This window comes from Misgurnus anguillicaudatus, chromosome 12 (assembly GCF_027580225.2).
Source record: "Misgurnus anguillicaudatus chromosome 12, ASM2758022v2, whole genome shotgun sequence".
Classification (NCBI taxonomy): domain Eukaryota; kingdom Metazoa; phylum Chordata; class Actinopteri; order Cypriniformes; family Cobitidae; genus Misgurnus; species Misgurnus anguillicaudatus.
Genome location: NC_073348.2, coordinates 7,718,723 through 7,744,137, shown reverse-complemented (window position 1 = coordinate 7,744,137; position 25,415 = coordinate 7,718,723). Strand labels below are relative to the sequence as shown.

At 37.9% G+C, this 25,415-nt stretch overlaps 1 protein-coding gene across 1 annotated transcript; it reads right to left on the bottom strand.

Annotated features, from left to right (window-relative positions):
- Positions 1-16,951: 16,951 nt before the first annotated feature.
- LOC129452486 (zinc finger MYM-type protein 1-like) lies at positions 16,952-22,475 on the bottom strand. Its single transcript, XM_055216366.2, has 3 exons — positions 18,168-22,475; positions 17,986-18,086; positions 16,952-17,887 (listed from the first exon to the last, which is right to left on the bottom strand). Exon 1 carries the CDS (start codon positions 20,604-20,606, stop codon positions 18,171-18,173), a length of 2,436 nt encoding a protein of 811 aa, XP_055072341.2. The 5' UTR covers positions 20,607-22,475; the 3' UTR covers positions 16,952-17,887; positions 17,986-18,086; positions 18,168-18,170.
- Between the last annotated feature and the right edge of the window lie 2,940 nt (positions 22,476-25,415).

Below are 25,415 nucleotides of genomic sequence, written 5' to 3'. Positions count from 1 at the left end.
TGGAGATTGTCAATGGACGTTTCTTAGTGGTAAGTTTGTTTTTTCAGTATGGACCAAAACGCCAAATGCATAAAATAAAAATGAAGTAATATTGTAATGTCTTGGCATGATATGTTTTCTAAAATGTTTAAAAATGAACAAATCAGTTGTGCGAAACTACACAGATATATATTTTTTTAATGAAACATATTCAGTGGTTTCAGTGCCTCAGTGACTCATGGTGGGGTTGAACCGCTGGTTCAGTTTACCCCATTCACTTTGCCCCACAGCCACCATTTTGGGAAAACTGGCTAGTTTAGTAATTCAGGCTAATCTTTAGCTAAATCATTCACATGATTTTATACATTAGCCAATCACCAATATTTATGGTATAAATAATTAGACCTGAAAAAATCTACTTTGACATAACGACCTGGTATGTATACATTTTACTTTGATAGGATTTTTTGTAAAAAAAAATCAATTTAATCATAACTCTTTAATTTTTCCTTCTCTTTAACATAGCCAAACAGAAATTATGGTTGCTACCTGTATTTGTGGTCACACGGCTACAAATCTGGTTGCCTAGATAAAGGGGGTGGGTTAACTTACCCACTGGCTTATTTTGACCCACTCTCCCCTACTTGGTTTGAGAAACGGCCATTGTTTACAGAAGCCGGAGCTCGAGCTACAAACTACAGAGCGAGTGCGCGGGTGCACAATGGTGAAAGAGCAACACACGATGTAAATAACTAAACCAGTGTTCGCAGTACAGACACTTTATATTTTAGCGTACTGCGTACCTTCACTTTCTTTTGCGTGCCACCACTTCTCATGTTGCTGGTACTCTGCTGTAAAGAGTCAAAGGCCGTTTCTATGTGGCGATGCGCAGACAGTTCGGCACCGAAGACATCAAAGTACCGCGAGAGCAAGTCGAAATGTTACAAATGGTCCGACTTTACCTTTGCTCTCGCAGTACTCTGATGTCATAAGCCGACCAGTCAGCGCCGCACCATTTAAAGTCGAACACACAAAGCGTCAAGGTCTGGGCCCAGTTTCCCAAAAGCATCGTAAGGCTAAGTAGATCGTAAAAACGATTGTACGAATCATCTTAGAATTACGGACCGTTTCGCAAAAGCTTCATAACTTAGCACTTGAAAATCAGTGCTAATCCGGAGTAGTCGTTAATAGAGTTACAAGGTCACCTGCAGGACAACCAACAAATTGCACTCCAGCAATGACGATAATGTAATGTTTTGAATGTATATTTATTTATTTATTGGGTTCTTCATTGTTTATTTGTTTAAATTACTTTAATATAATATATTTAAAATTAAAATGAGAAATCAAATTTAAATGACTAAACATAAATTAATAAAGAAGTAAAACATATTTGGTAAATTTTGGTAAAAGTTGGTACTAGCAAATTGATAAATGGTTCCTACCAATTTGCTTCTATAATTAATCTACAGTAAAAATAATTGTTTTGAAGTGAAATGGCATCTGATTAAGGAAACCAAATAATATGTACGGTACAATGCAATAATCCCTAATAATAAAAAACATAGATAATAAAAACAAATAATAATAATAATTTAAACTATTTCATAAAATGCAGAATGCATTTCGCAGTGGGAGAAGTCCTAACTAAATACGGAAAAGAATATTTCATTAGGCACAAATTTTTAAAACATTTAAATAATTTTAAATCAATAATTGTTTAATGACTAAACTTTATAATATTTACTCATTAAACAATAATGGAAACTATTATAAAAAAAACATTAGTGCACATCGGCTGAAGATCATTAGCCTAAACAAGCTTCTGCTACAAATTCGAGTCATTCTATAGGTAACATTTCAGCACTTGACAAACGGATAGCGACTCGTAAGTAGCACTTAAAACTCAGCTGCGAGCGATCGTTTAACGTGCATCTTTGGGAAACGTACGTACATGAACAACGAATGTTCGTTAAGTAGCTCGTAGAAACCGCTCTTAAGTGCTAAGTTCAATCGTTATTGGGAAACCCAGCTCTGGAGGAAAAGCATATGCCCGGAACCCACGCACGCAGATACCCTCAGAAAACGGCAGATTCATTAACCCTCACCCACGTGTGCATGTTTGTAAGTAGTAGAAGCCAGCGTGATGTTTGCTTTGACAGCTTTTAATATTTATAATTATAATATATAAAAAAAATCAATTGATATTTGACGTCTATTAACAATAATATATTTATATACTATATATACTTATATGACTTGCACATTGTGTGTTGCTTTAGTTTACTATAAAGTGCTCATTTGGTTTGGTGTATTTTGAGTGTGGCAGTCATTCTATTAGCCCCAATCAATCACAAATCATCGCTTCTCCTATTTCTTCGTAGGTGAACTGAATCTAATCTGCTGTCATCTGCAGTTATATTTACAGAGACCAGTATTCATTAGATTTTAAAAACTTTTTTTGCCACTTTTAAAACTGTAAAACTAAATAAAAAATATCATATGATATGCCGAATGAGCATATAAACATGTGTTTTCTTGTTCGCTCCACGGGTTTAAACGCCGTTTTTTTCCTAAAGAATAATGTTAAAACTTTATTGGTGGTGGTTGAGAATAATTTATATGGCAGAATAATTTATATTGCATTTTAGCGCAATATAAATGTATCATATTGTTATTCTTAATATAAGATAATACTCATATATTTTTACAACACTTTTAACTTTAAAACATACATATAAAGATGCTTAGTACAATAGCTTTGCTTCTGACAACAAGTTTCTGTAATAAATCAGTAAATCAATCACAAAATGTTTTGACAGTGCCGAATAAAATGCTTGTCAATTCAAACTAAGCTGAAAGGTGTATAAAACCGCTTGAATGAACAATATCTGAACTGTGCTCTTTTGCATACCTCTACTTTTCTCATGTCTTTCTTTATACCACATTTATCTCTTTAAAATATTGCTACTTTTAGAAATAATTTGTTTGCATTTTTGTGTATACTGCACACTTTATTTACATCATCTATACCCTACGTTTTTCTTTCAATAAAGATACACATTTATTATTGTCTTAACTTAAAACTTTGTTTTTTAAATTTATAAATTAGATTATATATAAATAAGTTTTAAAAACGAATGTCTGAGATAAGATATCTGGAAGGAGACGCAGCGTGTTTGTCTATATAGCCACATGTTATTAAATGTATTATTTTACTCACACATTTCACAAAGTATACAAATTGTAGGTGTAAATATTCATAAACTCAACACTTCGGAGGTGTTTTCCGTCCGTAAAAGCTGTTCGCTATTTTATTAGATGTAGCATACGCTTATAATATAATATAAATTTTAAATTAAAATGTCTGTTCTATTTCTAATCATTTATTTTGGTTTGACCAAATAAAAATACATAAGTGATATTAGGAGATTTTATTAAGTTAATTAATACACTTTTTATATAAGTAAGTTTTGAAAAGTGTTGAATACGAATGTCTGAGATAAGGTATCTGGAAGGAGACTCGGCGTGTTTGTTTATAAAGCCACATGTTATTAAATTGATTATTTTACACACACATTTCACAAAGTACATATTGTAAGTGTAAATATTCATAAACTCAACACTTCGGGGGTGTTTTTTGTATGTAAAAGGCGTAGTTTCTCTGTTCGATAATTTATTACATGCAGTATAGTTTCCATATAAAGTCAATTTTAAATAAAAATTTCTGTTCTATGTCTAGTCATTTCTTTTGGTTTGACCAACTAAAAAAATACATAAGTGACATTAAGAGATTTTATAAAGTTATTTTAATCCATTATTTTAATGATATTTACAAAGCCACTGTATATTTTTACAGATATGAATTACGGCTGAAAGGATTTTTAAAAATCACAACACATATGCGCAAAAAAGGTATTATTAAAGGTATTATAAATATAAATATTTAAAACTAAAGATATCATATGCCAACTGTACAGTATGTAAGCATAGGCCTATGTTTTCTTGTTTGCTCTGCGTGGGTTTAAACACTGTTTTTCTAACGAATAATTTTTAAACTTTATTGGTGGTGGTTGAGAAGAATTCCTCTTTCCATATGTAAAGCATTTTAGCGCAATATACATGTGTCATATTATTGTTCTTAATATATAAGAATACTAATATATTTTTACAACACTTTTAACTGTAAAACATGTATTTTTTATACCACATTAATCTATTTAAAATATTGATACTTTTAGAAAAACTGACATAATTATAAATATTATGAACAAACAATGAAACGAAGTCAAAATTCGACAACACAAATAATTAAGATATTCATTGTAAATAGAGTTAAGTGTATTAGGCTCACACTAAATTCTCCGTTGCACTAAGTATAAATGCATTGTACATACAGTCATCGTTGTATGCACTGTTATGCTGGCAAAAAGGGGTTGACGTCACTTTGCTGTTTTAATAGCAATGTTAAATATACGGCAATGCCCTTATTAACTTCTGGAAACAACCGCAATGACAACGCATATAAAAATTTTTAAGAGTTTTTTATGCGCCACCTGGTGGATTTTCTGTGAAGCGAAAAACATTAGGGGAAAAGACAAAGTAGCCCCCCCGAAAACACTTGCAGAATTCTGCGTGACTCCGCGAGACGATTTGGCGAATGCCGCGGGAGAAAACGCGCATTTTTAAAGGCCACATCTGTAGCACCGCGAGACTGATTCAACAGTAAATGACTCAGTATGCTTTTAAATCGATCTCACGGTAGTGTGATGTCACAAGCCAACAGGTTTGTGCTGCGCCCCATTAAGTAAGATTAAGTCAAAATGATTCCCAGATGAATAATGAAATCACAGACAGAGGTGCAACTCAAAGGAGCACAAAAGTGGAAGTGCAAGAAAAGTTAGATGTAAGTAATCAAACGCTGACTATTATACAGTTGTAAACTGATTATGTCTTAACTTACCGAAGCCTGCCTAATAAACAGTATACCTGTTGAAGTAATTTAAGTTAAACAAAAGAAGTAGAGAAAATCACTCACTGGTTTTAACTGTAACTTTGTAAAAAAAATAATTAATCCATATTTACTTTTAAATATATCTTTTTTTGCCAAAAATTCTTAGTGTTGAGCTCTTCTATTGGAGTAAGTTTAAGGTTAATTATGGAATTTAGATTTCCTGAACAACTTTTACTAAAATAAAACAAATGTGAGAAGTTTAAAATTCAGCCTTGGATTATATCTTACAGCGGGTAATATGACGTTAAAAAGTGGACAAAAGTCGGCAAGCGTGTGAATCCAGCGCACATGCAAATTACAGCAGCGCAGTGACAAAGCTTGCAAGTAAAATAGAAACCAGCAGAAATCGCAAATCCCACAGTCGAACACAAAAACCAAGACTGTGTGTGTAAATCAACACTTGCGTGGGGAATAACAAACCCCTTGAGTACAAGTAGTTTGCTCATGCGCAGCCGATCTGCTTGCGTGTGAGCTGCAATTCTACACGTGCGCAAGTCAGTTTTAGTTTATCACTCAGGGGACGGGGCACCACCACTTTGTGACAACAAATGCCATTGGCCCCTGCTACTCCTGTTGTGATTGGCTGTTGCTGCCGCCTCAAGTCAAGTCGAAGAATAGGTGTTTTTAAAATATTTTTTCCTGTGTTGTCTTTTAATGATTTTAGGTGTTTTTCACCAATGGCTGACCAAAATGTGCATGTAAGTGATTTTTTTATGTAGTTAAATGAAATATTGCCAAAGTTGAATAATTTATGATTAGTGAATCTGACCATTTAGGGCTGCACGATAAATTGCATACGATTGCGCATCTCGCCAGTAAAGCCGGTTCCGTGATTAGTAGTAAATCGTCACCTGCTTTAATGGAGCTTACTAGCTGTAGTTCACTGACAAGCTAGGCAAAATCACGGTCCTTATTGCAGGCGATTTCGGCGATATCGTGCAGTCCTACATTTAGTATTTTGTTATGGAAATAAAGGTTAGGAAATTATTTCTCTCTGTAGTTTTACATCACGTCATGAGTGTAATAAGCATTGTTTGTTGCTTGCTTTATGACCTCGACATGCTCTATCGGAATGCAGTGGCGACTGGTGCATTACTGTTTAGCAAAAATGCTGAAAATGTTACTGTTGAAGTCAACTGTTAAAGCATGAAATTATGTTATATGAACCTGAAATCTGAGTATAATGTGGGTTTATTATCAGTAATAAACTAATCAGGGTAATCATTCTCTCTCTCTCTCTCTCACTCTCACTCACTCACTCACACACACACACACACCTGAGGTTGCAATATACTTTTTCAATCTCCGTCATTTTTTATGAACAGCATTGTAAAAATCCTATCATAGTCAATATCCGTCATTTCATGTTTTAATGAATTGTTTTCGTTCGGATCATTTCTAATCATGAACTTACAAGACGATAATACAAGTCAAAATGTGTTTATTTATTTGTGAAGAGAACCGATAAACAGGTACCGTGCATTAGAGCCATGCAAGTGTCACAGGCCGGAGCGGACCACAGACTGTGTGCGTCACGCTCCTACCAAAGTTCCACCTCGAGGAGGTCCCAAAAGCACCCCAATGACCAAACAACGAGAGATAAGTATAATAAAAACAGTAACTTTATTTAAATTAATTAAAAGATCAGAGGGAATGGGGAAGGGAATTTAAAATGTCACTTCTCTCCCTCAGGGGGAACTACGGGGCAGGGGGACGTTGAAGGGGAGAAGTCTGATCCGTGAGGCCAAGGGATAGCAGGGCAAGGGCCGGGCGGAGGTCCTTCATCCTCGGCCCACCTCCTGCATTGGAAGACTCCTCGCGGCGCTCCTCGTTGCTCCTGAGGGCAGAGTAAATACAGGGTAAGTATTGCGTTGGACTAAAATCAAGTAAGCTTCTCCTTCCTAGGTGCCTGGGTCGTACGGAGTGGATTGGGCGTGGACTCGGGACGAGGTGCGTATCTCTTTCTCCACAAGTTTTTCCTAGATCTCTGAAGCGTGCCGAGTGAATTTGACTTTGGTTCGTAACTCAGGTAAGTATTTCTTCCTCTACAGGTTTTCTAGGTTTCCGGATCGTACTAGGTAAGTTTAGCTCTAGCTTGAGACAAGGTGAGTATCTTCCTCTCTACAGGCTTTCTGGGGTTACGAGTCGTTGCTGGGTAAGTTTAGCTTTAGCTCGAGACAAAGTGAGTATCTTCCTCTCTGCAGGCTTTCTGGGGTTACGAGTCGTTGCTGGGTAAGTTTAGCTTTAGCTCGAGACAAAGTGAGTATCTTCCTCCTTACAGGCTTTCTGAGGTTTACGAGTCGTCGCTGGGTAAGTTTAGCTTTAGCTCGAGACAAAGTGAGTATCTTCCTCTTTACAGACTTTCTGGGGTTACAAGTCGTTGCTGGGTAAGTTTAGCTTTAGCTTGAGACAAAGTGAGTATCTTCCTCTCTGCAGGCTTTCTGGGGTTACGAGTCGTTTCTGGTTAAGTTTAGCTTTAGCTCGAGACAAAGTGAGTATCTTCCCCTCTGCAGGCTTTCTGAGATTACAAAGTAAGTCTGTCATCAACTAGGCACTGGAATTCAACAGAACTGAAACCATATGTCACCACCACCATCCGACGTAGCAGGGGGCGAGGGGGCCTTTTCTGGCGCTCAGCTGTGGCCGACGCGGCAGCATCTCGTTGAGTGGTAGTTCAGAATGACAGTGACCACACGTCCTCTTCTCTTTCTCCTAGGGCAGGCAAAGATCTAGACGAGAAGGCAGTATTTAACATGCACTTGTCACACACAGCGTATATGCAGGCGCCCGGACCCTCTACCCCCCTTAGCAACTCCTCTGCCGCTAGGTGGTCGAGTAAAACTACTGTATTCCTCACAGTACCTCACTTAGTAGCTCCGTCTGACTCCTGCTGGACACAGTCATGTGGCGTAATTGGTTTGGCTGGGCGTGCACCGCCGTGGCGGCTCCCAATGGTCTCCACAGAGGTCTGATCCTTCCTGAGGTGAGTACAAATGACAAGGAGACGACAACACTACAAAAGCTTTGGTGTACTCACGTCAAATAGATCACTCACACGTTGCACAGCACACACTCCAGTGAATAGTTTAAGGTCCGTACCCCTCTCCGGGCGGGACCAGCTCTGGGTAAGGGAGAGATATTTGAGTCGCTACGCCAAGCGGTGTCTCAACCGGGCTTGAAGGCCTCGCTGTCCAGCGTCTACACAACGCAGGTCTTCCGGCTCACCCACTTATCACACACACACTTGGTGGGGCCCAGTGGCGGTTCTAGACAAATTTCACTAGGGGGGCCAAGGAGGGGCCAGCGTTTTACCAGAGGGGCACATAAAAAAACGGCAAGAAATTATATTTAAAGATTTTAGGGGCGGTTACAAGAATTAGTTTAAGACAGGACTAGGCCTTAGTTTAATAAGGAAATATAACTAGTTTTAACAAACATTTACTAAATACATTACTTGTGTGCATTTTGAAGCAAAACAAAGGGCACTGGTGTATTTTAAGATATGGCATTGCAAGTGGTTTTCAGTTTGGACAGCTCTTACATTTATTTTAGTCTAGGACTAGTCTAATCCCTTTCCGAGAAACTGCCCTGTAAACTTTATCTTACTTTACAATCATATAAATCTTTATTTAATACAAGAGTGAGTGCAGGTGCAAAAGGGGAGCTGGGCTCTTTTCTTAAGCCCCCCAACCGAAAATCATGCAATCTTTTATAAAGACAAACGTTTGTTTTAGTTTACATATAAACACACATTGCTAGACAGTTAGGGACCACAATCTAATCAGTATTTAAAATAATATTTATTTTAAATCGTAAAAATTTTTATATGACACATTTAATTATATTCCTCCAATTTTATGCACGTATATGCAGGGGTTAAATTGGGATTTGTTATGTGGGGGGGCTCTGCGGGGAGGCTACTGTAAGGGGTAACATGTTTAATACTGATGACAGCAAAGCTACTGGTGTGTTTTAATGACATTCTGGACCTCTGATAGGATTTGATAAGTTTCAACTTTAAATCTGTGCCAGAGGTTGACCACAAATATTTTATAAAGAGTGTCTGAATTTTAAATTATGCAAATCTATGAGTTTGACACCCTATATCCATTTGTTGCACATGTCATTATGCACAATTGATCAAACTTTAAATGAATTAAAAGGAATCAACCTCCTTGAATAATTCTATAAGATAGGCTACCCAAAAAGATTAAATTAACAAGAAAAGGTACAACACACAGTACTGTATCATTAACATGTCTAATAAATTAGCAATAGAGATTCCCTATGCTGGTCAGCAGCTAAAACAATCGTAAGGTTTGATTTGTGTAATCAAAATACATAAATGTATTAAACTATACAATGAGTTATGAAGTGTTATCCAGTTAACATACTGTAATTAGATGAGTGACATACAGTTGTGTTCAAAATTATTCAACCCCAACTGAAATTGATTGTTTTGGCCGGTTTGACATTGATTTTGATCATTCAGTCATCCTGCTTACAATTACATCAAAGAGGCATGTGTAGGTCAGACAGATATAACATAACATTTATAATGAAATAACCACAAATGTCTTTTCTGTGCTCACATCATTATCAGTTTTATTCAACCCCCAAGTTACATTCAATCTTAGTACTTAGTACAACATCCTTTTACAGTTAAAACAGCTTTTAAACGTGAAGCATAGCTTGACACAAGTGTCTTGCAGCGATCTACGGGTATCTTCGCCCATTCATCATGGGCAAAAGCCTCCAGTTCAGTCACATTCTTAGGCTTGCGCACTGCAACTGCTTTCTTTAAGTCCCACCAGAGGTTCTCAATCGGATTTAAGTCTGGTGACTGCGATGGCCACTTCAAAATGTTCCAGCCTTTTTTCTGCAACCATGCTCTAGTGGATTTGGAGGTATGCTTGGGATCATTGTCCTGTTGAAAGGTCCAACGTCTCCCAAGCCCCAGGTTTGTGACGGACTGCAACACATTGTCATCCAATATCTCCTGGTACTGAAGAGAATTTATGGTACCTTGCACACGCTGAAGTTTCCCTGTACCTGCAGAAGCAAAACAGCCCCAAAGCATGATTGACCCCCCACCATGCTTCACAGTAGGCAAGGTGTTCTTTTCTTCATAGGCCTTGTTTTTCCTCCTCCAAACATAGCGTTGATCCATGGGCCCAAACAGTTCTAATTTTCCACAGAACACTATCTCAAAACTTCTGTGGTTTGTCCACATGACTTTTGGCATACTGCAGTCGACTCTTCTTATTCTTTGGAGACAGCAAGGGGGTGCGCCTGGGAGTTCTGGCATGGAGGCCTTCAGTACGCAGGGTGCGCCGTATTGTCTGAGCAGAAACTTCAGTACCCACATCTGACAAATCTTTTCTCAGTTCCTCAGCAGTCACACAGGGACTTTTTTCCACTCTACACTTCAGATAGCGCACAGCAGTCGCAGTTAGCATCTTTTTTCTGCCACGACCAGGAAGCATTTCAACAGTGCCCTTTGCCTTGAATTTGCGAATGATGCTTCCTATGGTGTCTCTTGGTATGTTTAACATCTTTGCAATCTTCTTATAGCCATTGCCCTTCCTGTGAAGATTAATCACCTCTTCTCTTGTCTTCCTGGACCATTCTTTTGACTTCACCATGTTTGTAACCACACCAGTAAATGTTTAGAAGGAGTTGAGTATCACAGTCATTTTAAAGCTGCCTAATTGGTGCTTATTAGGCTTTATTGCTGTTCCCTGACATCCACAGGTGTTTTCAATACCTGATTGAAAACACTTCAATGAACCTCTGTTCTTCAGAGTGGTAGTTCTTTAAGGGGTTGAATAATTGTGTCAATGAAGAATTCACAAAAGAAACATTTACTACTACAGTATATTGCAAAACCAATTGATGTCATTTTAGTTGCATATGGTTCTTTAAGAAGTCATTGTAGGATTTCATTCTGAATACAATTACAAATGTACACTAAATTCCCTAAAACCCTTAACAGCATTGGGGGTTGAATAATTTTGAACACAACTGTACATACTTATTTAGTCCTTAACACGTTTCTAGTCTTCTATTAAGTTTCCTCGACGTGGGCACCATTATTACCTCTCTCTCTTTCTCTCTCTCTCGCGCGCGCTCTCTCTCTCTCTCTTGTCTCTACAATGTCAAAAGATCCTGTGTGAAAGGGCGTTCTTGAAGTTCCTGAGTTTTTTCGCTCGAGTTGCATAACTTGCGCGAAGACGTGTTTAAAAGCAAAAGCGCGTGTTTCCGCGGCAATTGCGCCGCCCAATTCGCGTCATTTGCATCGCCCCGTGCGAGGACGCGTCTGATTGCGTCTTTGCATTGACTTTGTATGTAATCTACTCGCGCAAATCGTTGAACTTGCGTAATTTGCCCGTTTAGAACGTTATGCGTTGGATTAGTTCCGCTTTTGGCGCTCGCGTGTAAAATCAAAATAAATGTATACTTTTTTATTTGGTCAGCACGGGGTGGCCACAGGGGTGGCCAGGGACTTGTCTACAGAGGCACGGGCCACCCTTGGCCTCCGTGTAGAACCGCCACTGGTGGGGCCGCTCATAAACAGATTACACTCTCCTTTAACAATGTAAGTATCTCTCATACACAAGTGATTTCTGTTACTCACGACTGGAATGTCTCTAATCGCTCTCTCTTCTCGCTTCCTCCTCCTCCAGGGCGTTTTCCAATGCAAACAGCTCCTTTGATGCGACTCGCCCAGACCTTCGTGCAGACACAACAGTAACAGCAATATCAATGCGTTCATACAAATCCGGTGCTCACCCTTATTTGACTTTGGACTGTTTTCTCTTTTCACAGATCCCAGAGCGTTCTATCGATGCTGTATTCCTGTACTCAAAGTCTCATCCCAGCAGATACTCACAGCGCCTGTCCAACGCAACCGAACACTAAACTGTCTCTTCTGGTTTCCTTTTTTTATATCCTTCTCCCCAGCGTGACTCACCCAATCATCGTTCGCCACGTCATCTACGCAGCTGTGCCTCATTTCGGTGATAATGGAGATTCCCGGGAAACCCGGAAGTGCCGGTGTTTGTACAAATCGGTCCGGGCGGAACCTCTTCTCCCTCACTTTGGTTCCGCCCCGTCGAGTCACTCCGTGACACAAGCCCGTCGAGGCCCTACAGGCTAAGCCCATTTGGGCCGGGGCTATGTTTACATTAATGCGTTTATCCTTTAAAACGTTACTTTTGCTACGTTTACGCCTTTCATTTACACTATGCTACCGTTTTCGACCCTCATAAACGGATTAGTTCGCAAAAGCTGCAGACCCTGTTTTAGTTTGAGAACTCAGACGTTGCGCTGCAGTGTAAATGAATGTAGATGGAGTCTTATGTAAACGAACAGCTCATGTTAATGTGACAGCGCATCAGGTTTGCAATGGAGGTTTTGCCAAAAATAGTAAACATCTACAAACAAGCTATTTTAAATGCTATATCAGATTGTTTTAACATGTATCCTTACAGATAGTGTCTGTTTTATATTTATGTTTGAGTATTGTTGGGTTTGAATATTGTTGAAATGTTGTTTATGTTTTGTTTAAATTTAGTTAGCTTATTACGAAAGATAGACCGTAATTTTAAACGCCATCTAGGGCGTTGTAAAGGCCAATATGAAGGGAGAATTGTAATGGGTCAAACATTCTTTTCGAGTTTAATTTAAGTTTTTCTTGCTACTTTAAAATTAATTTCGTTTCATATAATTTGTCTCTTAATTTTGTTGATAAGTTTTGTGAATATAAATTAATAAAAACAAAAAATCAACGTCATATTAATATTTAATGCTCGTTTAACCGATTGTGCTTTTTGCTATTTCTGTGTTGCTAGCGGAGGACGTGCACGGACCTCGCACACTTTTAATAATTAATTTCATAATAATTTTTATTAATTAATTGCACACTGAACAGCGACAGGTAAGGGAAGATAAGTTAAGTGCATTAAGGTTGTCCCTGAGGGCTTGCCGTTGTTGTAGTCGGTGTGCCTTCTGCGCATGTCATAACAAAAAGTTATGAAGAAAAAAGTTTAGCCATATACCATCATGTTGAGTTTGTGTGTTACGCTGAGACCTCGCTTATAAAGTTGAGAAACACGTGCCTTGCCTTATTTAAATACACCACAAAAAGTATTGGAAATGGGCTTAGGTTTGACAAGCAGATACATGTAAAACCTTAAGCTTACAATGAAATGTGTCACAAGCCGATTGTCGAGTAAAATTGAATGTATATGATATGTTAACAGCGTGACTTGTTAGTTACCTTTAAAAAATATTAGCGTGATGAGCCTTCAGGTGCCGCTTGAGATTGGTGGTATTCTTCCCACCTAGTTTGTGGCCACATTTACCGTTGTCTCCCAATATGCATTCCGTTTTTCTGTCTGATGGATTATTCTGAAAGTATGTCCATAAATCATCTCGTCGTTTCCGTTTATTGGCGTCACCGCTACGGTCCTTCGAACTCGCCACAGCCGCAGGTGTGTTGTTGTTGTTGTTGGAAATCTTGTGCGCGTGCGCGGCATGGCGGCAGCCGGGTGGTGAGCGTGAGTGAGACTGTGTTGACCCAAAACAAGGATAGAAAGCAGCAGCATTGCTGATACTTTTGAGCTAAAAACAGACTGATTTCACGCAAAATGACATGCATTATGAACGTCAGACTTATAATCATTTTCGTTCCGTCTCATTTCGTCAACGAAAACTCAAAAGCGTCTCGTCATGTTTTCGTCACCTTAGAGAAATTTTTAGCTAGTCATCGTCGCGTTAGCGTCATAAAAAATATGTGCGTCAACGAAATCATTTCGTTTTCGTCATCAGTGACGAAAACAACACTGCGGGGCAATCATATAAATATTTATTTTATACAAGAGTGAGTGCAGGTGCAAAAGGGGAGCTTGGCTCTTTTCTAAAGCCCCCCAACCAAAAATCTTGCGTGCATACTTAATAAACTTTATGAAATGCAAACTTTTATAAAGACAAACGTTTGTTTTAGTTTACATATAAACACACATTGCTAGACAGTTAGGGACCACAATCTAATCAGTATTTAAATAGTATTTATTTTATATTGTAAACATTTTTGGTAACACTTTACAATAAGGTTCATTAGTTAACATTAGTTAGCTAAATTAGTTAACATGAACTAATAATGAACTGCACTTACACAGCATTTATTAATCTTTGCTAATGTTAATTTCAACAATACTAATACTTTATTAAAATCTTGTTAACATTAGTTAATGGACTCTGAACTAACATGAACAAACAATTAAAGCTTAAATTTTCATTAACTAACATTAACAAAGATGAATAAATACTGTAACAAATGTATTGCTCATGGTTTGTTCAAGTTAGTTCATACATTAACTAATGTTAACTAATGAACCTTATTGTAAAGTGTTACCACATTTTTATATATTATATTCCTCCAATTTTATGCATGTATATGTAAGAGCATAATTACAGCACTTTGTACAATTTGTAAACTTTAAAAAGATGTTGGTTTTGCGGTTGTTGATGAGTAACAGCTGTGAATGATCACAACGCGCTTATGCAGCCACGTCACAGGAGAAGAAGTGAACAGTGTCCCAATGTCAAGTCAGCTAGAGTCCTTACCAGTGCCCAAACCTGCATACACATTCTCAACATCGGGAGATTGGGAACGAATTTGAGACACACGCCGAGCAGCAGCCGCAGCCTGCTACAGTGATTGGGTGCGCCGCTCTAATTTGCCCGTGTAGAACATTGCGTCGCATTAGTTCCGCTTTTGGTGCTCGCGTGTAAAATCAAAATAAATTTATACTTTTTATTTGGTCAGCACGAGGTGGCCACAGGGGTGGCCAGGGACATGTCTACAGAGGCACGGGCCACCCTTGGCCTCCGTGTAGAACTGATACTGACTTCACCTCTTATTATGTTTGAGAACGCGCATCAGAGAGAGCGAGACCGCGCATCAAAGAGCCCACGTGTCAGAGAGAGCTTAAAAGTGATTGATATTGGTCTTGGATCAGGTCGGGTTCGGGCTGAAAAGATTGCAGGCATTGTCGGGCTGGGGTCGGGTAGGGCTTGAACACTTCGGGCCGGGTTAGGGCTGGAGTTTTTGGCCCGTGCAGGGCTCTACCGTGATTCACTATATGTTGAACATCACATAGGGTGACCAGATGAGATTGGCTGAAATTCGGGACGGGGCAGACGTTATGGGGGGATCCAATAATAGTTTTATTTATTTTATTTAATAATAAAAGTTAATGAATTTCAAATGGAAGTTACTGAACCCATATTTTTATTAATATAAGTATATGCACAGGGGCGTCATGCACCAATTGTTTTTAAGGGGGCACAGCTCACAGAAATTTGTGCATACACAGACATTAAAAAAATATTATAGAGCTTTCAGTCTTTTCATGGCACTTACAATTGGAGCCCCCCTGCCTTTATGTAAAAAGCACCAATAGAAATGTATTGACTAACTTTTATCAAATACTATTCAATCAGAATAATGACATATTGGATTCATATTCACATCTGAAATGGCATGTTTTGTTTACATTCTGTGTAATTACTTGTTTAATGGTGCAATGCATTTGCCCTACAACTGCGTTATTTTTTTAATTAATGTAATTTTAAATCCATAAATAAACAATGAAAATGACATCAGCAACAATCACATGATTGATTTTAATGCCTGATAATGATTTAAAAATATGTTATACAAAATTGTTAGATTAAAGCATTTTTGCACTAAATTTTACCTCACATGTGAGCATGTGTGATTCGTGCCCCTGTGAACTCGTTGGTGTTGTACCAAGATGATTCTATAAATCTACCAATGTAATGTTGACATCGAGACTCTCACATTTTAAACCACACATTTAGTTAAAAAAGGTTTGCTTAGTAATCTGTATCTATTCTATCTTTAAAACCCGTTTCTGTGACAAAATAATGTCAATAACCAAAAAAGTTTTTTGCCACATATCTTTATCTTCTTTACTACACTTTCCTGTTCAGACTCAGGACTTTCAGTTAATGTGGACTCCTGCTAGGCCTACATTGCTGCAGTTAGAAAACAGAATAATGCTATTGAAGTAAACTTATAGGTACTTGCAGGTAGTTTCTCTGAATGACAGTCATCTGAGAGGATTTCTTTACTGTTCTGTGCATTGCTCTCATAAACAGTTGCACTTTGTAATCTTTTGCTGTAGAATAACATTTACATTCACTTACAGCACATTATATATCATTTATTCTTGGGAACTGCTGAAAGTGTTGGTGTATTAGCTGATAAACAAAGAATTATTTTTATTTACAAAATAATTGTAAATTATCACAAAAAAGTCTAGAATTGGGCTTTGAAACAGTTACTTTACATTTAGGAAGATAAAACATGCCACAAAGTAAACAGTTTTAATCTGTCATTCATCTCCTTTGACCCGGAGTACCAAATCAAAAACAGCACATTCACAACCTCAAAAGTAAAGAGTTTTTAACCCTCTGGGGTCCGACCATTTTGGGACACTTTCAGAGGTTTTGACATGCTCTTACATTTGGTCTTTTTTCAGTTGCTTTAAAACATAATAATGGCAAGTGTCTCACACCACTGCGTTCAGCACAAACTGAGCTAAAATATTATATGAGCTACATGTATGTAAATGTTTGTATTTTTGAGAGAAAACGGTTTATGCGTGGTTTTTAAAAAAGCAACTTTTTTAAGTCACTGATATAAGTCCACAAAACACATACTAGATCTTTAACAAGACCTTTCTAAACAGAATCTAGTAGTCTAGAGTTTTTTCTTTAAAATGATGTCATACTGTAAAATGAAAATCATACTGCCTACTTATTCACATAAAACAATGTATTGATTTAGAAATTGTAAGACACTTTTTGTTTCGAGGGGCTGTATGCGAGGAGGATTGATTGACAGCTAGCAAACAAAGGCTTGCATAATGAGCTGCATAATGAGCTGCATAATGAGCCTTTAGGCAGCAATCTGAAGAGTGAACTACAGTAAAGAATGTGAGGACAAATGTATACATGTTTGTTTGAGGTTTATTAAATTAACAATATAATCAAAATAGAAATGATGGTCAGTAGGACATTTTCAGTTTATTTGGAAACATACCCTATTCAAAAACTTTGTATAAACTAAGAAACTAATACACAACAGAGCTGTAAACTTCATGTGGCTCGTGTTTCCATATAACTTTATGTCCAAAAAGTGTTTTTCCACTTCATAGTTTTGTACTGATGAGAGAGATGCAGACCTCTAAGAGAGTTATAAACAGCTGTTAGCATAAGTTGTCCACAGAAATACCCTTACATATATAACTGACAGTGGCGGCTCCAGACAATTTTGATTGGGGGGGCAATGGGGGGTCCTAGTCATTTCAAGGGGGGTCTCATGAAAACCAACAAAAAATACAGTGGACAAGGCTAATAATGGCATATTACTGCTACTTAACAACAAAAACAACACAGCATATGAACCACTTTGTTTTTATTAATTAATCAATTCCAGTTAACAAACAATGCGCTCAAACTATAACTGCCATAGCCATACCCATGACAGAAAACAAAATAGTATCTATTCTCATACTCTCTTTTGATTGCCCTACTTCTGTTCAGTTGAAGAAATGACTTTCTTACTTAATAATTTTGTCTTGTTTTCAGTAAAAATTAGAAAACTATTTTCTTAGGTCATTTTACTCATCATGAAAATACATTTTTAATTTAAGAATTTTAAGATATTTTTTACTGAAAACAAGACAAAAACACTAAGTAAAAAAGTCATTTTTTTGCTGTGTGTAATTTACTCCTATTACTCTCCAGTGTCATCCTCTCATCTTCTCTCCTCTCTTCAGTCTCCACAGGTGTGATTTACTGCAACATATGAGTTTATAGTGCACATAAATAGGTTAGTATTTATGCTAAATACAGCAATACAATAGCTAGAGGTTCACCTAACTCACTTCACTTACCAATATTGACTGCTCTTTTGTCCAGTTTCCTCATTTTCTCTGCTCCTCTTAAGTCTCCAGTCTCCTCCTGTCTTCAATCCATTCTCCACATGTGTGATTTCCTGCAATAATTGTGTTTATAGCACATTTAATACAGTACAATTTAAACCTGTTAAAATATAATGTAAGAGTGTACTACTCACCACTTAAAAGAGAACAATTCGCCTGTTGTTATGATTGGCTGCAAAGCGATCAATAACAACATCTACATCAATCTCTTTTGTTCTTCGTGAGCTGATTGCCAGCACAGCAAGATTGCTGGTTCGGACATCGCCACTTTTGTTTCTGAGGTAGGTTTTTAAACGCCGTAAGCAAGAAAAGCTCCTCTCACAAGCAGCTGTTGATACAGGCAGTGTCATGGAGATGCACACAAGTTTGTATAAATCAATGAAAGCCTCCTTGTATGGTCTTAATAGAATCAGCAAGTCATGGGTGCTGTTGAGAGAGACCCCATTTTGTTTTTTTCTGTCAATGAGTCGTTTTAGTTGATGTAGCTCTGCTGAAAGGTTGTCTTCTAATATGCCATAGTGCCTAGCCATGGGTTGAAGGGCATCTTGGTGCAGGAAGGTCTTGTGTTTGGGATTAATAGCTGCAACTCCTTTCATAACGTGGCAACTGTCAGCAGAGAAGCGCCTATTCAATTCACTGATTAAACGGTCAAGTACTGGGAAAAAACAGTGGATTTTGTAGTCTTCTGGTGTTTGCAGTATCTTTTTCCTTGTGTTGCTATTGCTGACATGAAACTGCTGCAGGTGGGAGGGCTGTATTATTTTTCTTTTTGCCTGTTGGTGCTGCATGTCAATGCCCACTCTCTCACACATGTCATTTGCACCCTGCCACAAATGGGTCCAAGTTTCACCTTTGCGTTTTTCTTTGAGTGTGTCAACCAGTACAAGGACCAGATCAATGGCGGATGCCAAATCTAAATCTGTGGCCTGTAGTTGGTCAGATAAAGTTTTTGTGAGCCCAAATATGTTCTCCAGCATGTAGATTTGCAAAACAAACTGTGCATCAATCAAGCCATTTAGTGATCTAGCCTCAATGGCTCTATGGCTATTTGTTTGATTGGTGACTTCCTCAAGTGTGGCTAAGATGCTAGGGAGGGTTTGCTTTATTGCCCAAAGACTATAGTACTGGCATGCCCATCTGGTATCTGACAGACGTTTTAATTCCACAGCTCTTTTAGTGGGCTCAAGTTCTGTTTGTTTCTGCATGAACACTTTGTGAGTTACTGAACCAGAAAAAAAGTTGTAAAGTAGCTGAACTGTGGCAAAGCAGTCAGCAACTGGTTTTACATTATGGACACAGTCAACTAAAACCAAGTTTAATCTGTGTGCATGGCAGTGGATGTACACTGCATGTGGGACTTCTCTGCGAAATTTTTCCTGAACACCGTTGTTGCAGCCAGACATGACAGATGCCCCGTCGTAACATTGTCCAACGCATGCATTTTTGTCTATATTGAATTTAGCCAATGCCCCTTTCACTGTCACAAGTAAAGACTCTGCATCCAAACCATCAGCAGGAACAAAATCAAGAAACTCTTCATAAATGTCATCATTGTGTATGTAGCGCAGAACAATAGATATCTGCTCTTTTTTGCTCACATCTTTTGTTTCATCCACCATTAAAGTAAAGTGCTCTCCTAGTTTAACTTCGTTACTAACCTGTTCTCTCAAAATGCAGGCCATTATATCAATTAACTCGTTCTGAATGTCATGATGGACATATTTTGCATTACCTGGCCCACTTGATAATTTTTTGGATACAGTGCTATCAAACTTCCCCAGCAGATGTAACATTTCAAGGAAATTACCTCTGTTGGTGGACTGTTCATCCTCTCGGTGGCCTCTCTGACCAATGGTTTGACAAGCTGTAAAGCGCAGTGACTCAACAACTGCTCGCATGTAGATCCTGTTTTCTTTAACAATTTTCTTATGCCCATCGTCATGGAGTTGCGTCAAAATCCTTGATCCGTTTTTCTCTCTCTCCTTAAATTCACAGCACCCTTCCATTGCCACTTTGTGAGAAGCGCTGGCGTTATGTTGCGCCAGTTTCTCTCCTCCTTTTCTCCAGTTTTTAAACCCTTCCTGGGTGAAGCACTTTTCTGAGTGACCACCAGATCCATGCACACTGTGAAAAAAATGACGACACGCAAAACAAAAAGCCGCGTCTTTTGAGACAGAATATTCAAGCCACTGGTACTGTTTGAACCACGAGTAACTAAAACTCCTGGATGCAAGCTGCCCCTGCGATCCAAAAGAACGACGCGGGTATGCTTTAAGTTGAGGTTGTCTTGGTTTCTCGGCTGGGCCATGGCTTAAATCCCCCGTTAAATCCACTCCGCCACCAGGATTCTCACCATCCGTGCCCGCTGTAGAGCTCGATGAGGCGCCATTGTTTTCTATCTGTTCACCTGTCGCCCCCGCCTCGGAGGCTGCGAGTTGCTCCTCCTCCAATTCCTCGTTGTCCTCTGTTTCTATAAGCAAGCACGGCTGTTCATCCACGACAACGGGTATATTTTCAGTCCTTAAATTTCCGTCTGCTCTCATTTTTTTCTGAGGTATGACAAAGCGATCCATTTTCCGCTTGAAGCTAGCTTTGGCGTAGCAGCTCTAGCGGCCTCACAGCAGCGCCTTGAACGCAATGACGCAGCGACGTTCACGCGTCACAGTGCATCGCAGTGATTTTTATGTTTATATATTTTTTATGTCGAAAAATATTATTCTTTATTATTGTTCTGCGTAGAGAAACATTTTTTAATATTTATCCGGGATATATATATATTAAATCAGGAAGAGGGTGGGGGGTCAAATGGGGGGTCAAGGCGTTTTTTGGGCGGGTCTTAAGACCCCTCAAGACCCCCCTTGGCGCTGCCACTGATACTGATGGGTAAATGTCACTAATACTACATTCATATAAACTATCTTGTACATAAACTAAATCTCAGATAAACATCTGCAGCGATTAGTTATATAAAAAGCTGTTTTCAGATGACTGTTTTCAGATGCCCATCCCCCTATCGTCTAGCTTCTGTTTTTAACGCATCTCTGTAAGCGCGAATGAACTTTAAAAACACATCGCATATGGCGCGTCCATGTGCGCGAGCTTGCGTCTCCTAACGCGGCACTCATAAAAACGGTGTCGCGTGTAAAGCGCAATGTATGGAATTGCCTTGCATGTAAACAATATGGAATCATTTTACAGCAAATCCCGCAGTGCAGCAAGTTGCCATGAAGGATGTGTCTAACACTGTAAAACATGTAAAAGATATCCGCCATTATGGAAGGTCACGCGGATTTGTTTGTAAATAAGCATGTTAACATGGAATTATATTACAGCACACACTTAAAAGATACAGCAGTTCAGGGTTACTGAAAGTTGCCACGAAGGATATAAGTGAATAACTGTGTTTAACACTGTTACAGCATGCAACAGTGAAATCTGCCATTACGTGACATCGCGTCCGTTTGTAAACAATGCGAAAGTTTTTCAATCCGAAGCATACAGTCTGTGAGGTTGCTTACTGTATGTAGGCTGAACTGCACAAGCCATGAGCATATTAAGTTACATGATAGCAAATATAAATGGTATAAATTAACTGTTAACGTTACTTACTTCTAATCCAGCTCCAGTGCGTCCTCCATTGTTCTTCTAAGGTAACGTTAAAGATAAATGTTTCTCTTCCTCAATGTCCAGACATAAATGAAGATATTCCTCACGTGTGTGTATAAAGTTTATAATCCAAACATGCGGTGAAAAGTCTTTAAATCTGATAAAACTTTACGCTTTGCTTATGGTTTGAACAGCTCGTGTCTTCATTACCATGTCAACAGCTGTGGGCGTGACCAAATTAAAGATAATAAAGTCAGCCAGGAAAAACGGTACTCTCTTTACTTCAATGCAGATTACATAAACAGGCATTATTTGTTTTCAATTATATTTAGCTTGTTTAAAAGTAGACATTTCAGGCTTTCTTTGGATATGTGTATCATGCTTGTGTAACGAGTATTCGCAGAGTTTCAATTTATTTTTGTAACGTGTTTTGAGAGACAGCTGGCGGAGACAGAAATCTCTGGATGCACACCCTGTTTATTTTCTTTATTTGACAAAAACACAAAGATCTGTTGTTATTGTGAATTAACACATATTAAAGAAGATCCTTTACTGTTTCAAATGATGTCAAACACGTAAGTGTATGATTATTAATGATGGAGTATTTTAAGTTGGTTCTGCCATGATAAGGAAAAAACACGTCAAAACGCGGCGTCGCGTTTTTGGAGCCCAGGGGGTTAATACATGAAGGTGTTACCTAAAAATCAGTGATTTGTTAATTCACATAAACTTTTATTTAACTCAGAAATATATTTTCAATATTTTTTCTGACCAGTGTAATTCTATATTGTAAATATAAAGAAATGTTTAATCAAAATCTATTAAATACATTTATGTGTTTTTTTGTCACCTATATTATACAAAGGATATGGAAAGAGATGACATCCTGAGAGACCTGCAGAAATCCACCATGGCCATGTATGTCATCAAGGAGGGTGGACAAATTGAAGCTCAAGATGACATTGGCATTTATGTTGAAGAAGAAGTCATTCTGGACAACATTGGATCTGAAGCCCAAGCATGTGCAATGATGCTGGGAGTCATCTATGTACTGAACATGGCTTACCCCAAACAGCTGAAATGCTCTTATGAATTTATTCAAAAAGTGCTCTTGAAAATGGAAGGAGAAAAGCTTTCCCCCAAAGTCTTGGACTAAAGAACAAAATTGCTGGACTGTAGGATTTCTTCAGCTTCTCTTTTGAATGCCGCTAAAGTTCATTTTTATATCTAGTTTTGGAGGCCACTTTTGTCAACATTTAGGCCACTGGTGTGAACATTTAAAGTTTTATTGGATTTTGTGGAATATTCACCTGAAATAAAAACTGCAATCCTGGAAAGCCAGGATGTACAAAGTGTATCCATCCATACACTACCGCCATATGAATGTTAAGCGCTTTGAGATAAACAGTTGGTGACGTCTTTGCCATTACTGCTGCATAAGAAGAGGACACAATGAAATTGTGTTTTCCACATGATTCCTCATCGTTTGAACTTTGACAGAAGCTCTTTTAAATTTCTTGTTAGTTCATGTAGGAATGTTACAGCCTCATTGCTCCATGTTTTCATTTGCCACTTTTTTATTCTCAGAGGAGCTTATGTTTCAGTGGACATTTAAGATACACATTTCATTTGATTCATTAAGTCTGTTTCTATATTGATACACCAATTTTTCACCTCAGCCAAGCATAAAATATATTATATTTTCTACTATTACTGCATTACTTGAATGTTACTGTTTTCTGAATGTTCATTGCTGAATGTTCATTGCAGTTTTTGTAATCTCAGCATTAGGTCCTCAATGTGCACTGTGTTTCAGATGTGGACCGTTCTGTATAGTACTGGTATATTTTGTAATTGATAGATGTTGTGCTCTTGCAAATGTGTGGTAAAAGACTGTTGGATTTCTTCAGTGTGTGTTTAGGAGTGAAAAAGCACATTTAAATGATGTGAAATGCAGCTGAAGATGCTGTGAATTGAATGAATACCTTGAGTCCTAGAAATAGGTGCTTGTTTTATGAAAAAATGACTATTGACTCAATTTAAGTGTTTGTAAGCATATGCTGTCTTCCAGCTATTCTGATTCATTTGTTTTTTTGTTCTGTATAGCAGTGGTTCCCAACCTTTTTAGCCCTAAGTACCCCCACGGCCCTATCAGTAAGTCTCAAGTACCCCTTCATTGAAACTAAACCAAAGTTGTGTTTTAAAGACAAATAATTAGTAATATTAATTAATTTATTAATTTTAAACATTAAAGTAAAAAACACTGACTGATGAAGCATGTTTATTTCAACAAACCACCATCATTGCGATCAGTTTTTGCATTTTATCAGCTCATTTGCATTTTAAAAGACAGACCCATATGGCACATTTTTGCTCAGGCCTACAAAATGGCAATTTTGACATGCTATAATCAATTATCTGTAGGGTGTTTTGAAATAAAACTTTATATACAGACTCTGGGAACGCCAAATACTTTTTTTACAAATTAAAACATTTCATCATATGACCCCTTTAAGGGCCAGCTTTACTAACAGCTGCGCAAACCATCAATTTGGCGTTAAATAATGACTGAACTTACTAAAGACATGCAGTAGATATTTAGCTCTGAAAAGGTGATATTTTTGCGAGCTTATTGCATATGCATTTTGTAGAAGTTTGATTTTTAGAAGCAACATTAATGGGAGGAGAGTATTACATTTTGCCAGAGGAACATGCTTTTTAAAAAATATATATAGTTTGCCAAGCCATGCTATGTCGAATTTGCTGGAGAAAAGAGGAGGAGAAGACACAAGGAGAAGTCAAATCAGGTGTTTTAAAACTTCTTTTACCTTTCATCTTTCGCCCTCCGGTTCTTCTTAGTTTATGGAATTTTACAGTCCGCATTTTCATTGCGATGTCCTGCTGAGGTCTCTTATTTGCGACCCTGTACTAATTAGCGCTGCTCTTAATAGATTGCAATGGTCATTATGGAAATGTGCTTACGTTATTATTTTGCCTGTGTACTTTATTTGCGCCTTTGTAGTATATTCCACTCGGTGCTTGTTTGGAATTGAGCTCTCACGTCCTTTTTAGTAAATGCCCTAAATTTAGTAAAATCTCATTTTAAGTTACTGATAATTAAAGTGTGCAAATAAGGTAAATTATTCTGTTCAAATATAAAGAGAAACAAAATGTGTTAAGACATTCACTTTAAATACAAAATACATCATACGGGACAAAATATGTTAGCCAAAAACAATGCAAATGTTTTTTTTGCGTCATCTAAAAATACAATGGCAGGCAGCGGGAATGAATATCATTAGGCCTATTTGAACATTATTTATAGTTAATAAACTTTGTGTCTTTAGAAACTATTCAGGTTCATTGAAAATAGTCAGATCGTTTGTGAGTTGGACATCGTTATTGTGTATTGGAGCATGCAGCGGATTTACTCACGACGGCTAATAATATTAGACCCCGAAGCCGTTTGTTTTGAGAATTATGGCTGGCTGATGAAGTTATTGGCTGGCTAGCCGGCTCAGCCGAAACCTAAATGGCTGCTGCAGCCCCCAAACTTTTCATAGCTGCAAATGGCTGAAGCTGCCACATGTCTACAGATGTCTACGTTATACTGATTAACAGTGTTGGGAAAATGACTTACAAAGTGTAATACATTATATATTACAAATTACTGTAATTTGAAAGTAATTAGTCACATTACAATATTACTGTCTCTGAACTGTAATGAGTTACGTTACTTTTGAGTTACTTTCATCAAAATAACAGAAGTATGACTA

Bases quoted from the DNA above. Each gene is read 5' to 3' on its own strand.
- LOC129452486 (XM_055216366.2), bottom strand. From the start codon at position 20,606: ATGGATCGCTTTGTCATACCTCAGAAAAAAATGAGAGCAGACGGAAAT.